The sequence below is a fragment of the Podarcis erhardii genome (genome assembly GCF_964252035.2).
Source record: "Podarcis erhardii genome assembly, chromosome: Z".
Lineage (NCBI taxonomy): Eukaryota > Metazoa > Chordata > Lepidosauria > Squamata > Lacertidae > Podarcis > Podarcis erhardii.
Genome location: NC_138504.1, coordinates 47,818,855 through 47,832,104, shown reverse-complemented (window position 1 = coordinate 47,832,104; position 13,250 = coordinate 47,818,855). Strand labels below are relative to the sequence as shown.

General features: G+C 46.8%; 1 protein-coding gene across 5 annotated transcripts in view; it reads left to right on the top strand.

Annotated features, from left to right (window-relative positions):
- Positions 1–13,250, top strand: part of TTC16 (tetratricopeptide repeat domain 16) — a 21,287-nt gene extending 8,037 nt beyond the window's left edge. For all 5 annotated transcript variants that reach the window (XM_081847594.1, XM_081847592.1, XM_081847596.1 and 2 more), the window contains 8 exons: positions 1,901–2,030; positions 3,945–4,159; positions 5,967–6,214; positions 7,348–7,489; positions 8,851–9,016; positions 9,481–9,623; positions 11,435–11,588; positions 13,044–13,250. In XM_081847594.1, coding sequence (XP_081703720.1) covers positions 1,901–2,030; positions 3,945–4,159; positions 5,967–6,214; positions 7,348–7,489; positions 8,851–9,016; positions 9,481–9,623; positions 11,435–11,588; positions 13,044–13,193 — 1,348 coding nt within the window. In that variant the 3' untranslated portion in view covers positions 13,194–13,250. The remainder of the gene's footprint in view (positions 1–1,900; positions 2,031–3,944; positions 4,160–5,966; positions 6,215–7,347; positions 7,490–8,850; positions 9,017–9,480; positions 9,624–11,434; positions 11,589–13,043) is intronic.

Sequence of the window (13,250 nt, the reverse complement as noted above, 5' to 3'; positions counted from 1 at the left end):
TAACAGCTGATCACTAAAAGCCGCTAGACTGCTAATAGCGCTAATCCGCTAAGCTGTCAATGGGCTTGCTTCGCAAGACGAAAATACCGCTATACGAAGAGCCTCACGGAACGGATTCTTTTCGTCTTGCGAGGCACCACTGTATACACCTTTGGAAGCAGAAGAGTTTCAAGAATGTTGGTGGGTCTCAATCTCATCTGGCACAACACTGCACACTGTATAGTACTAGCCTTTGCCAACCTGGTGCCCTCCAGATGTTTTGGACTAGAAGTCCCATCAGTCCCTGGAGGGCACCAGGTCATAGCTGCCAACGTTTCCCTTTTTTAAAGGGAAACTCTCTTAAGCCGAATAGGATTCCTCGCAAGAAAAGGGAAAAGTTGACAGCTATGCACCAAAATTGGCAAAGGCAAGTGTGCACTAAATTTAGGATGATTGAACAACGAAGGCTTTTCTTTTTTTTAAAGTATTTTATTAGTATGGAATTTTAACAGATCATTACAGGTTGAGCCAACCTGGTGTCTTCAAGATGTTGTGGACATCTCCCCTCAACCTAGGAGATTGCTATGTTAGCTATCCCTGGTTTATTGCAAACAAAAAACAAATCCGCTTTCTAAGTCTTTCTTCCTCCAGAGAGGAAACAGTAAATTAGAGTGCAAGAGATCCCTCTTGAGAGCCACATTTTTATCACCTCAAGGGGACTTGTTGCCACGCCAGGGGAAAGGGAGCGTTTTTGTTACAGTAGTAACTGAGGCCTGCTTTTCAGGGGCCCATCTAGACACGGCGCTATTTGTGAAATTATTAATTATTTATTAAATTTCTATACTGCCCTTCACCCAAGAGCACAGGGCTGTTTACAGTATAAAAACAAACAAACAAAAAAGATAGCATAATAACAAACAAAACAATACTCTCCCTCCACAGTTTAAAAGGCCATATATTGCTTAATTAGCCAGGTTGAAGAGAAACATTTTTGCCTGGTGCCTAAAGATATGAAATGAAGGCACCAGGTGAGACTCCCTGGGGAAAGCGTTCCACAAATGGGGAGCCACTGCAGCCAGAGCAGTTGGGCCAGGATTGGCATTATATGCTTAAAACATCTTGTGCTGGGGAGTAACCTGGCCACTGAATTCTGTACCAGCTGAAATTTCTGAACCATCTCCATTGGCATCCCCACATATAAAACAAGTGTTTCAGTAATCTAACCAAGAGGCAATTGTGCTTTAAAAAAGAAAAAAAGTAAACAACAGAGAGGGGCCCAGTGATCTGGGCGGGGCTCCTGTAAGGGGTAAAGGTAAAGGGACCCCTAACCATTACATCCCGTCGTGGCCGACTCTGGGGTTGCGGCACTCATCTCGCTTTTTTGGCCGAGGGAGCTGGCGTTCAGCTTCTAGGTCATGTGACCAGCATGACTAAGCTGCTTCTGGCAAACCAGAGCAGCCCACGGAAACCCCGTTTACCTTCCCGCCGGATTGGTACCTATTTATCTACTTGCACTTTCACGTGCTTTTGAACTGCAAGGTGGGCAGGAGCAGGGACTGAGCAACAGGAGCTCACCCCGTCATGGGGATTCGAACCGCCGACCTTCTGATTGGCAAGTCCTAGCTCTGTGGTTTAACCCACAGTGCCACCCGCATCCTCCTGTAAGGGGTAGTGGAGGGGATTTTTAAAAAACCATTACCTCCCACCATTGCAGTTCTGATCTGGATCTCCCCCCCATATACAAACAGGAAAGCTCCAATTTATAGGTGTGGTTCCTCTAACGAGGTCCATGCCTTCAGGGTCTGTGTTCCCACCTGCCTCCTCCTCCCATTCTTCCTCAGCAGGCCAGGTGACCTTTGCAGAACCCTGTGAACACACAGGTTCAGATTCATGGCTTTGCTCTTCCTTTCTGTTTCGTTAGCATTGCCTGCCTCGCTGCCCTGAAAAAATACAATGATTGCCTTCAGATGGTCAATGAAGAAGTTGCTCAGGAGAGAAAGAATCCAGATCTCTTTGTCCTGAGGGCTCGACTCTATCAGTGCTTTGGAAAGGTAAAGAGCTGGCCAGGTTGGTTTTCATTTGCAAGCGATGACCAGGTGGAGGAAAAGGTGATGGAAGAGCCGCTGCCAGTTCTGGTTGGACCAGGGATTCCCAAACTGAGAGCTTAGACCAGGGATCTCCCATCTCCCCAGGTCTTGGCAGACCATTTAACTATTTTTCTGCCTCATGTTTAGCAATCAAAATGCACTGTGCTAAATACAAGCATGTTTTTAAAAAACAGAATTTGAATGTTAATATAATAGGAAATAAAAGAAGCAAGAAAAATGCAATTAAAATCAGCGGAAACCAACGATTCCCACACGTCTTCTTCCCCTTTCTCTGCTTGCTTTGCTCCCATGTATTGACTCTGCTCCTTGCAATTGTTCTGTCAACCTGTTGCCCTGAGCAGCCGCTGCACCTGCTGTTCTTTGCACGCACACCTGGCCACGCTCTTCCACTGTCTACCTGCATGAAGCTCGCGGGCCACTAGTTGTCCACAGAGTCCACTTTGGGAACCCCTGGATTAGATCATAATGGGTGATAGAAGGGTTGGGGTATCCCTTCAAGCCTGAGGGCCACATTCGTTTGTGGGGAGCCTTTCGAGGTCCATGCAATACTGGTGGGTGGCAAAATTGAATACAGTGGTACTTCTGGTTTTGAACGGGATCCCTTCCAGAGGCCCGTTCACAACCTGAAAGGAACGCAACCCGCGTCTGCGCATCTGCGGGTCGCAATTCGCTGCTTCTGTGCATGCGCGTGACGTCATTTTGTGCGTCTGCGCATGCGCAAGTGGCGAAACCCAGAAGTAACCCTTTCCAGTACTTCCAGGTCGCCACGGGACGCAACCTGAAAAAATGTATCATGAAGCAAATGCAACACGAGGTAGAGCTGTAAATACCCGCTCACTACACACACTCACCCCTGCCCCACCCTCCATTACTCTGTATCCTCCACCCAGGCAAGGACTTATTAGAGTACAGGGACACTTCACAGCCAAGCAAAGAGTGTAAAGGCCTTGGGGAAGTTCTGAGGGCCAGAGAAAGAGAGGTTCCTGAGGTTCCCCACCCCTGGGCTGCAAGGACAATTACCGACCAGGTCTAAGGCCACTTTTTAAGTCTCTGTGCCATTTCTGCTTGCTTCTCTATGGCTAACTGTAACTAACAGGGAAGAACATAAGAAGAGCCAGCTGGATCAGGCCACAGGCCTGCCTTGTCCAGGTTTCTGTTTCCCACTGCAGCCAAGCGGGACACGAATGCAACAGTCCCTCTCCTGCTGTTGTTCCCCACCACCACCCCTATCCCGCTGCCGACAGCTGGTATTTAGGGGCTCCATGATCTTGGAGGTGCCATTTTGTGGCTAGTCGCTGCTGACAGGCTCGTCCTCCATAAATTGGTCTTACGTCATGTTTTATAAATTTATTTAGAAGCTTCTAAGTTGGTGGCTGTCACCACCTCCTGTGGCTGCAAATTCTGTAGTCTTGGCTATGGGGTAGATCCGCACCATAGATTTGAAGCACATCCCACAGACATTTAAAGCACATGACTTCCCTCAAGGAATCCTGGGAACTGTGGTTTGTTGAGGGTACAGGGGATTGTTGCTCTATGAGGGGAGGAAACTACAATTCCCAGGATTCTTTGGGAGAAATTATGTCTGTTAGCTATGCTTTAAATCTATGGTGAAACGGACTCTCTCGGAAGGTGGGTGGGACTCTCCTTCTTTGGAGCTTTTAAAGCAGAGGTTGGGTGTCCATTTGTCAGGGCATCTTGTCAGTTAAGATTCCTGCGTTGTAGGGGTTTGGCCTAGATGACCTTTGAGGTACTTTCCAACACTACAATTCTATGACCTGCCACCACATGGAGTTTGATGAAGAAGCCCTCTTTATTGGATGAGCCCAGGTTCCAGATAGCATTCTGCCTTCTCCATAGGTCACCTTCTGTTTCCACAACCTCCAAGATGCCCTTGAGTTGGACCCAGAGCACAGCGAAGCTCTGCTGATGCTGGAGCGCTTGAGGAAAGAGGCTCAGAAGTTCAAGGAGCAAGCTGTGAGCAAGGCAGTGAAGGGAAACCTGAAGGCAGCCCTGCTGAAAATCAACAGGGCCATTGACCACAACCCCTTGCAGGCAGACTACTTCCTCTTCAGGTACCCACCATCTCAGCACGGTTTGAAGGTCTGGACCTCTCAGGGTTTCCCCTGCCAGAAGCCTCTTCCATTTTGTGGCTTGAAATTATTAGAGGCAGCCAACCATGGTGCAAGAAGCCTTTCTTCTGCTATTTTCCCAGCACCATGCATAATTTTGTGCCCCCCTGTTGTGTCTCATGCCCCACCCCACCCCCCAAAAGCCTCAACAGTCCTTGTTTTATTTGTGTAGCTGACAAACCATAGCCATTTCCTGGTTGCTTAATGTAGGCTCACAAGTGATCCATATGGTGGAACAGCTCACACAAAGCTTGATATTAATAATAGATATTATTATTATTATTATTATTATTATTATTATTATTATTATTTATTTATTTATTTATTTATTAATTTGTGCCCCGCCCATCTGGCTGGGTTTCCCCAGCCACTCTCGGGGGCTTCCAACAAAGATTAAAAATACATTAAAATGTCACACATTAAAAACTTCCCTGAACAGGGCTGCCTTCAGATGTTTTCTAAAGGTCAGGTAATTGTTTATCTCTTTGACATCTGATTGGGGGGCGTTCCACAGGGTGGGTGCCACTACCGAGAAGGCCCTCTGCCTGGTTCCCTGAGCTTTGCTTCTCACAGTGAGGGAACCACCAGAAGGCCCTCAGAGCTGGGCCTCAGCGTCCGGGCAGAATGATGAGGGTGGAGACGCTCCTTCAGGTATACCTAACCTCCCTGTAGATTTTTCAGAAGTGGAAAATACCCGTCTGAAACCCTGGATTGCTGCTGCCAGTCAGAGTAAGTGGCACTGAGTTATTCACCCGGAATAAGGCAGCTTCCTTGGTCCTTGTGCCCTGTGCTCTTTACCGCTCCCAGCTCACTGCTAGCCATTAGCACCCTTCCTTCCCCATTCTTGGGAACATAAGAAGCTGCTGTAAGAAGAGCCTGGCAGGATTAGGCAAATGACCCACCTAGTCCAGCCCCTGTTCTTAACCAGATGCCTGCAGGAAACCTGCAAGCAGGACCTGAGCACAAGAGCATTCTCCCCCCCTCCTGTGGTTTCTAGCAACTGGGGTTCAGAAATATAGCTCCCTCTAACTGTGAAGGCAGAGCAGAGCCATCTGGCTATCAGCCCACTGCTCCATGAATTTGTTTTATCACTGCCTCCTGTGGGAGTGAGTTCCACAGCTATGTGCTGTATCTTTTCTCTTCCAAGTCTTCCAACATTCAGCTTCTCTGGGTGCCCATGAGTTTTGCTGTCATGAGAGAGGGGTAACAACTTTTCTCTATCCACCTTCCCCACACCATGCATAATCTTCTGTCATGTCACCTTTTACTTGCCTTATATAGTGGTACCTCCGGTTTAGAATGGGATCCGTTCCGGAGGCCCGTTCGCAACATGAAAAGAACGCAACCTGCAGCGGCACGTCTGCACACACACAGGTTGCGATTCGCCACTTCTGCGCATGCGCATGATGTCATTTTGTGCGTCTGCGCATGCACGAGCAGCGAAACCCGGAAGTAACCCTTTACAGTACTTCCGGGTTGCTGTGGGACGTAACCTGAAAGAACGTAACATGAAGCGTACGTAACATGAGGTATGACTGTATACCAAGACAGACTTTTGATTCACAAAGCTAAGCACTGTCTTCACTGACTGGCAGAGGCTCTCCATGCTTTCAGAAAGCAAGTCTTTCCGAATCCTACTTGGAGATGTTGGGAATTGAACCTGGGACCTTTTGCATGCATAGCAGGTGGTCTGCCTCTGAGCCACAGCCGCTTCTCCCAAGGAGATGTATTATTGTGATCCCTTTTGCAGGGGAAACATCTTGAGAAGGCTGAGAGACTTTGATGCAGCCATTGGCGATTACCTCAGAGCCGTGGAGCTCAGCCGAGAGGAGGATGGCAGCGAGGTTTGCGTGGAGGCCCAGAAGCAGGTGCTCCTCACCTATAACGACTTTGCGGTACACTGCTATGACAAAGGCTTCTACGAAGAGGCGGTGCTCCTCCTGAATAAAGCCATCACGGGGGAGAAAAATGAGAAAGGGCTCTATGTCAACAGAGGAGGTGAGGGGCTCATGTATATTGTCTAGTTCTGTGTAGATGTGGGTGGGAGCACCAAAATGCGGTGTTTTTGTGGGCGCTAGATCTCACTGAGTAGCTCAGCTTTGAATTTTGATGGAGCAAGTTAGGGCTGCAAAGACTTCATTGAAATTGTGTGAAATGGTTTATTATTATTATTCATTTTATATCACCCTTCCTTCAAAGAGCTTGAGGAAGCACCTATGCTTTTCCACCCTTCCATCCCATTTCAATACAACAACTCTGTGAGTTAGGCTAGATGCCAGACAGGGCCCTCAGCTAAATGAGATTCCCAGCAGCCGGGGAGTGAGCCTTCCAACTCCAGGGAAAGCAGAAGCAAAATAAATTGTGCAGATAGGCTTCATTGGCACAATATGTCTATGCAGCTTGTAGGATTATGTAGTCCTTGGAGCACAGTTTCTGTGAGACAGAATTTAATTGGTTATAAAATAAAATAAAATAAAATAAAATAAAATAAAATAATAAAATAATAAAATAAAATAAAATAAAATAAAATAAAATAAGGACAGCAGGCACATCTCTGAGTTCTCCTCATGCTTAGTAGCTAAGAATCTGGAGTGAATCGTCCTGCTGCATCAGGCCAAAGGTCCATCTCATCGAAGTGGTTAGCTGGGTGCTTCCAGAAAGCGCACAAGCAGTGCATGAAATATGCCCCTGCTCCTGCCCAGCAGCTGGCATTCATCAGAGGCTCTACTTCTGATTGAATAAGCTCTACACCACCTGTACGCCTCTATAATATTCTGCCCCCCCTTCCCTATAGAGCCCCATTTGAACAAGAGGCTCATCTCCTCTGGATTGAATTTGTGGACTGTAAGATCTTTGAGGCAGGGAGCTATCCTCTTTTTCTTTGCTTGGGGTGGCAGGCAGAAACTTGCAGCAGTTGTCCAGGCTTTACAATCTCTGCGGGGGATTGAACCTGTGGCTTTCTGCATGCAAAGCAGGTTCTCTGCCACTGAGCCACAGCTCAGTGTGTGTGTGTGTGTGTGTGTGTGTGTGTGCGTGTGTGCGCTGAAAGTGCCTTTTGAACCAATAATTAAAATAACAGAGGAAAACAACCTGTGCTTGCTGCCGGTGAATTCTTGGCTGTTCTCCTTCAGACTGCTTCCTTAAACTGGGTGAGCTGAATTTTGCAATGGCGGATTATCAGCAAGCCCTGGATTTACAGCCTTTCGACCCCAGCCTCCAGAAACGCGCAGCTTGGTTGTACGATGAGATGGGGCTGCAGGAGTTCAGGGAGAGGTATGCTGAGGTTGGCGGGATGGGGCGGGGGGGGCAACCCAGGGTCTTTGGTGGTGGACCCAGGATCCTCTTCCCTGAAAAGCACAGCACTGGTTGCTCAGACAACATCTAATATATAGCACATGGATATGCTATGCAAATCTCTATCATGGGCCTGTGCCCTGAATCCTTTAGGTAATCTTGCGGTGTCCCTGCAAACGGCACATTTACCAGAAAACTCCTGGGGGGAAAGACAGGCCTTTGCTTATGTGTGGTTTGACATTTTATACACCCCTTATTTAGGAATTCCTTCATGCTACGCACTGGGAGCATAAACAGAGAAAATAAATGAGCAACCACCACGATAATAGCAGAGCTGTGGTCCCCCAGGTGTTGCTAGACGCCCAATTCCCTTCAGTCCCAGCCAGCATGGCCAATGGGTAGGGATGATGGGAGTTGGAGTCTCAATGATGTCTGGAGGAGGCAGTCCTAAATGCCCAAAGCATGTTGCATCTCAGTTGTTCTTACAGCAGCCCTCTTAGGTGCTGGTTTTGACCTATAAAGCCTTAGACAGCTCAGGACCACAATACAGTCATGCCTCATGTTACGTTTGCTTCATATTACGTTTTTTTCTGGTTGTGTCCCGCAGCGACCCGGAAGCACAGTGGTACCTCTGGATGCGAATGGGATCCATTCCGGAGCCCCGTTCACATCCTGAAGTGAACGTAACCCGTTTCTGCGCATCTGTGCGTGCGCAGGTCGTGATTCGGTGCTTCTGCGCATTACATCATTTTGAGCATCTGCGCATGCGTGAGCGGCGAAACCCGGAAGTAACACATTCCGTTACTTCTGGGACACCACGGAGCGTAACCTGGAAATGCTCAACCTGAAGCATATTTAACCCAAGGTATGACTGTACTGGAAAGGGTTACTTCCGGGTTTCGCCGCTCTCGCATGTGCAGAAACGCAAAACCACACTTTCGTACAAGCACCAAATTGCGCTGTGCCCCTGCGCAGATACGGCGCTTCAGGTTGCGGGCTTTTCGTGTTGCAAACGGGCCTCCGGAATGGACCCGTTCACAACCAGAGGTACCACTTTCCTCAAAGACGAACTCTCCCCATATGAACCGACCTGGACCCTGAGATCTGAGGCCCTTCTTCGTGGGCCCCCCTCAACAAGAGGTCCGAAGGGTAGCAACACAAGAACACACCTTTTCTGCAGTGGCTCCCCACTTGTGGAACGCTCTCCCCAGGGCGGCTCACCTGACGTCTTCATTACATATATTTAGGCACCAGGCAAAAATGTTCCTCTATAACCAGGCCTTTAACAATTATAATAAAGTAAGCCAATATGGCAACAGGTGTTTTCTCCCTGCTTTCAGTCGATACCCACAGGCCGAAGCATATTTCTCCCAGGCTATTGAGAATAACCCACGTGAGCTGAAGTATTACATGCACCGAACCAAGACCCGTCTGTTTCTGCAGGAGACAATGGGAGCCAAGGAGGACCTTATTACAGCCTTCCTGCTGGACCCAACAAGGGAGGAGGTACCTGCTGCATAACAGCGCCATCTTCATTACGCCTTAATGCAAAGCCTCCCCTCACCCGGTCCTGTAATCAGGGGCAACCTGACACTGCCCTCGGACAGGCCTCTGGAAATTAGGGGGAGGGGGAAGCAGAAGGGCAGGTGAGCAGAAAGGTGTAAAGCAAGGGGGAGGCATTGATGGCTGTTGCTTTTTTTTTTTAATCAGGGAGCTCCATGAAATGTACTTAGGGTTCCTGAGCAGTCTTCTACCATTTCAGAATGCTTGCTGCATCCATATGCCTATAGAGAAGGGAATCTTTCCTCTACCTGAGCACTGCATTTAATAATACTGTAATAATAATAATAATAATAATAATAATAATAATAATAATAATAATAATAGTAGTAGTAGTAGTAGTCGTAAAAGAAAAAATTCCATTCAGTTGAAATCACTTCTCTTCTTTCCCCCTTTTTTTCTTTTTTCAGATCCACAGTTTGGCCAATAGTTTGTTTCCAGGAGAGCCCATACAGTCTGCCCTTGACAGTAAAATTGGAGAGCTTGCTAAAGCTCTTCTGGACCGGAGGCTAAAAGCTTGCCCAATATTTGAGGCCTCAGCCAACCACAAAAGGTACAGCAGTGAGCACAAACATGGTGCCATAAAACCAGGCTCCTCCACTGGTGTCTTTGGGTGATTTTCACCCTGTGCAAGTTACCACCTCAAATGGAGCCATTGTTGCTAGAAAAAGGATTCTTTCCTGATTGCAGTATGATTACGTTGTGTGCAGTCCCCTTGTCCTTAGTCCCTCCATCTGCCAATATGGGAGGGGCATGAAACCTTACAGTGGGGGTAGCCAACCTGGTGCCCTTAAAAACCCCCACACATTTTATTCATTTTGTTAAGAAGTGCAAACAATAACGGAAAGAAATAAAACAAATAATAAAAAATGCAAACCGTGGAGCGTCACAGCCTGGAAGGACAAATGTACAAAGATGTAGCACAGCTCCAGGGGGTTAATAAAGCTTTGACTCATACAAAGATTCCCTTTACAAATAACAAAGATGTGTAAAAATGAAAGTAGTCTCCACTTGTGAGATCCATTATTGTGAATAAAGGTTCTAAAAAGTCTCAGACAAACCAGTTGTTTACATATATTGGTGACATTGTGTAACTGAGTGCCACACAGTATTTGTGCAATAGTAAAAAAATAATCTGTCATTCAAGTTCTGTCCTTTAGTTTCTTTTGGTTTATGAGATATCTTTTCAAGAAGAGCAGTTTGCCAACCCTAATATGCCAGCATTTGAAATTGTTATCTTCCAGGATTTGGCAATGGAGCCCATGGCTGCTGCTAAGAGATGAGAGGTTTTTTTACTTTTCTAGCCCATTCTGTTTCCATCTACAGCAGTGGTTCCCAAAGTGGGAGGTGTCACCCCTTGGGTGGGTGGGAATTACTGGGGTTGGGGGGCGCTAAAAGGTAAGGGGGTGGCAAGGAGTGCTGGAGGTGTAAATGACTATCAGACCTTGAAAAGCTGGCATCACTGAATCAAGTGAATAAATTATGTTGAATTAATTAAACTATATAGTTTTAATTGGATTTATTCAAGTAAACATGCATTTATTCAAATAAATGTGCAATTGTTAATGTTTTGAATCTTATTGTGTTCTAATCTTCTGGATAATGTTATTTATGGGATAGGGGGCACTAGAGATAAGTTTATGGAACCAAGGAGGCAGTGGCCCAAAACATTTTGGGACCCACTGACCAGGCTCAAAGGTGCCAGGTGGAAAGATGGAGCAATGGTTTGTTCAGTTATCAAAGATATCTCCGCAACACTTCATCCACCTTGGGGCAACCACCATATGTGCTTTTACAGGGATAGAGAAGCTCTACGCAGCCAAATGTTGTTGGACTACAACTCCCATGAACTCCTACCAGTATGGGTCAGTTGTCAGGGATGATGGGAGTCCGACAACATTCAGAGGGCTTCACTGGCTACACCTGCCCTAGAGGGTGGTTTTAAAGATTGCACCTACATGCTTGTGAAGTGATTAAAATACTTGAAAGCATAATAAAAATGATGTTATGATTATGATTTCCAGAAGGCCTCTAGTCTAGTCTATGCCCCTCTCACCAGGAGAGGGGAATGGCATAATGGTACCAAAGATGCATGAATGAAGCACAGGACAGAAAAGCAATGGATGTTCAAGAAAGATTATATCCTTAAGGATCTGAAGTTTTAAACAACTGGGAGACAACCTTTAGCTCTCAAAGGTCGTAAGTGTTGGTGGCTGCAAAGTGCAGCTTGCATGGGGTAGCACGTAGCCTGTGGGCCTGAAACCTCCAGTGCTAATATTTTTGCATTGCCTTGCTATTGCCTTTGGCACATCCTCCTCCACAAAGCTTATGTTTTGCTATCTGCCCTTTTCCACCCTCCCACAGTTCAGAGTCAGAAGGAAGTAGTTCTCCCAAAGATTTCTACATTCAAAATGATGAGCTAGAAGCACCAGAGGAGGAAAAGAGGAAGCAGGAAACGGCTGCTGAAGAGAAAAGGCTGAATGAGAAGATGGCTACCTGCCTGAAGAAGTCTAACATGGTGAGGGGTGTAGCTCAGCAGCAATGCAGGTTCAACCACCAGCGTCCCCAGTTAGGGCTGGGAGACACCTCTGTCTGAGACCCTTGGAGAGTCACAGCCAGTCTGCATAAGCAATATTGAGTTAGGTGTATCAGTAGTTTGACTTAGTATAAGACAGCTTTGCTCCCTGTGTTCCTGTGTCTCAGCAATCATTACCTACTAGGGCAGTGGGAAGCACCTTTTCTGGTGCAGCTAATTCATTTGGTTCACGTTACGAAAATGTAGATTTTTACTCTGACTTGGTTGGCGGTCTAGATTTGGGCAAAGCTGTGGGAGTCTGCTCCACTGTCGAATTAACTCTTACTTTCAGAAAGCTCTTCATATTTAGTTGGAATATCCTTTCTTGTGACTTGAATCCATAGGTTTGGTTCCTACCCTCTGCAACTGGAGAAAACAAACCTGCTCCATCCTCCATGTGACAGTCCTTTAGATATTTAAGAATGGCTATCATATCACTTCTCAGTCTCCTCTTTTCTGGGCTGAACATACCCAGCTCCTTCAACTGCTCCTCATAAGGCTTAGTTTGCACACGTTCCAGCTTGTCAACATCCTTAACCTGTAGTGCCCAGAACGGGACACATACTTGCCAAGCTGAATGCAGCCTTCAAAAGACCAGGGCTGGCTATGATCCTTGAAGTATGACATAGAAATTTAATAAATAAAATGCCTGGACAGGCAGCAGTACAACTGAGGCACCTGCCTATTATTAATATAATTCTGCCAGGCTTTTCTGTTTGGTCTGGTGGACAGGCAAGTGGTGATAGTGGAGAAGCTTCTCCATTTAGCCTGGAAAAAGAGAAGTTTCAGACGAAATGAAACAGTGGTCCTCAAATATCAGAAAGCTGTCAAGTGGAAGCTGGAGCAGACTCACCCCCTATTGCTCTAGAAGGTTAGAACTAAGAAGGAAATGGCAAGGAAGCAGAATTCAACCAAAAACTGAGTGAGTTTTTGGCTGAATTCTGCTTCCTTGCCATTTCCTTCTGAGTGAGTTTTTGGCTGAATTCTGCTTCCTTGCCATTTCCTTCTTAGTTCTAACCCTCTAGAGCAATAGGGGGCGAGCACTGGGAGTAGATATTTAAACAGAGTAGATATTTAAACAGTGGATGCTCGGGTTGCGAACGTGATCCGTGCGGGATGCACATTCGCAACCCACAGCGGCGCGTCTGTGCATGTGCAGGTTGCAATTCGGTGCTTCTGCGCATGTGCAAAGCACGATTTAGTGCTTCTGTACATGCACGACCCCCGAAACCCATGGTACAGAGCTGGATTCTGAAGAGCAGCTGCTGGGTGATTCCAAGGTCCATTCCAACACTATGATTTAACTGTTGTGGTCTCTTGCACTTTTTGCAAAGCTGCAGAAGGCAGCCAGATCTACACTGACATTTCATGTAAAATGGTGCTGCATCTCTCTGGCAGGTAAACAAAGAGCTTAAGGCAGCGCGAGAGAACACGTCCCTGGAGCCTACCACTGTCCGCCTGGACCCTTGCCCTCACCTGCCTGAAAAGGAGCACTCAGAAGAACCTTACAAGTGGCGCAAGTTCAGCCAAGGCATTGGCCACTTTTAGCTCATATTACAACCATTGCATTTTTTTGCAGTCTCATCATAAAGAGGTAGACATGAA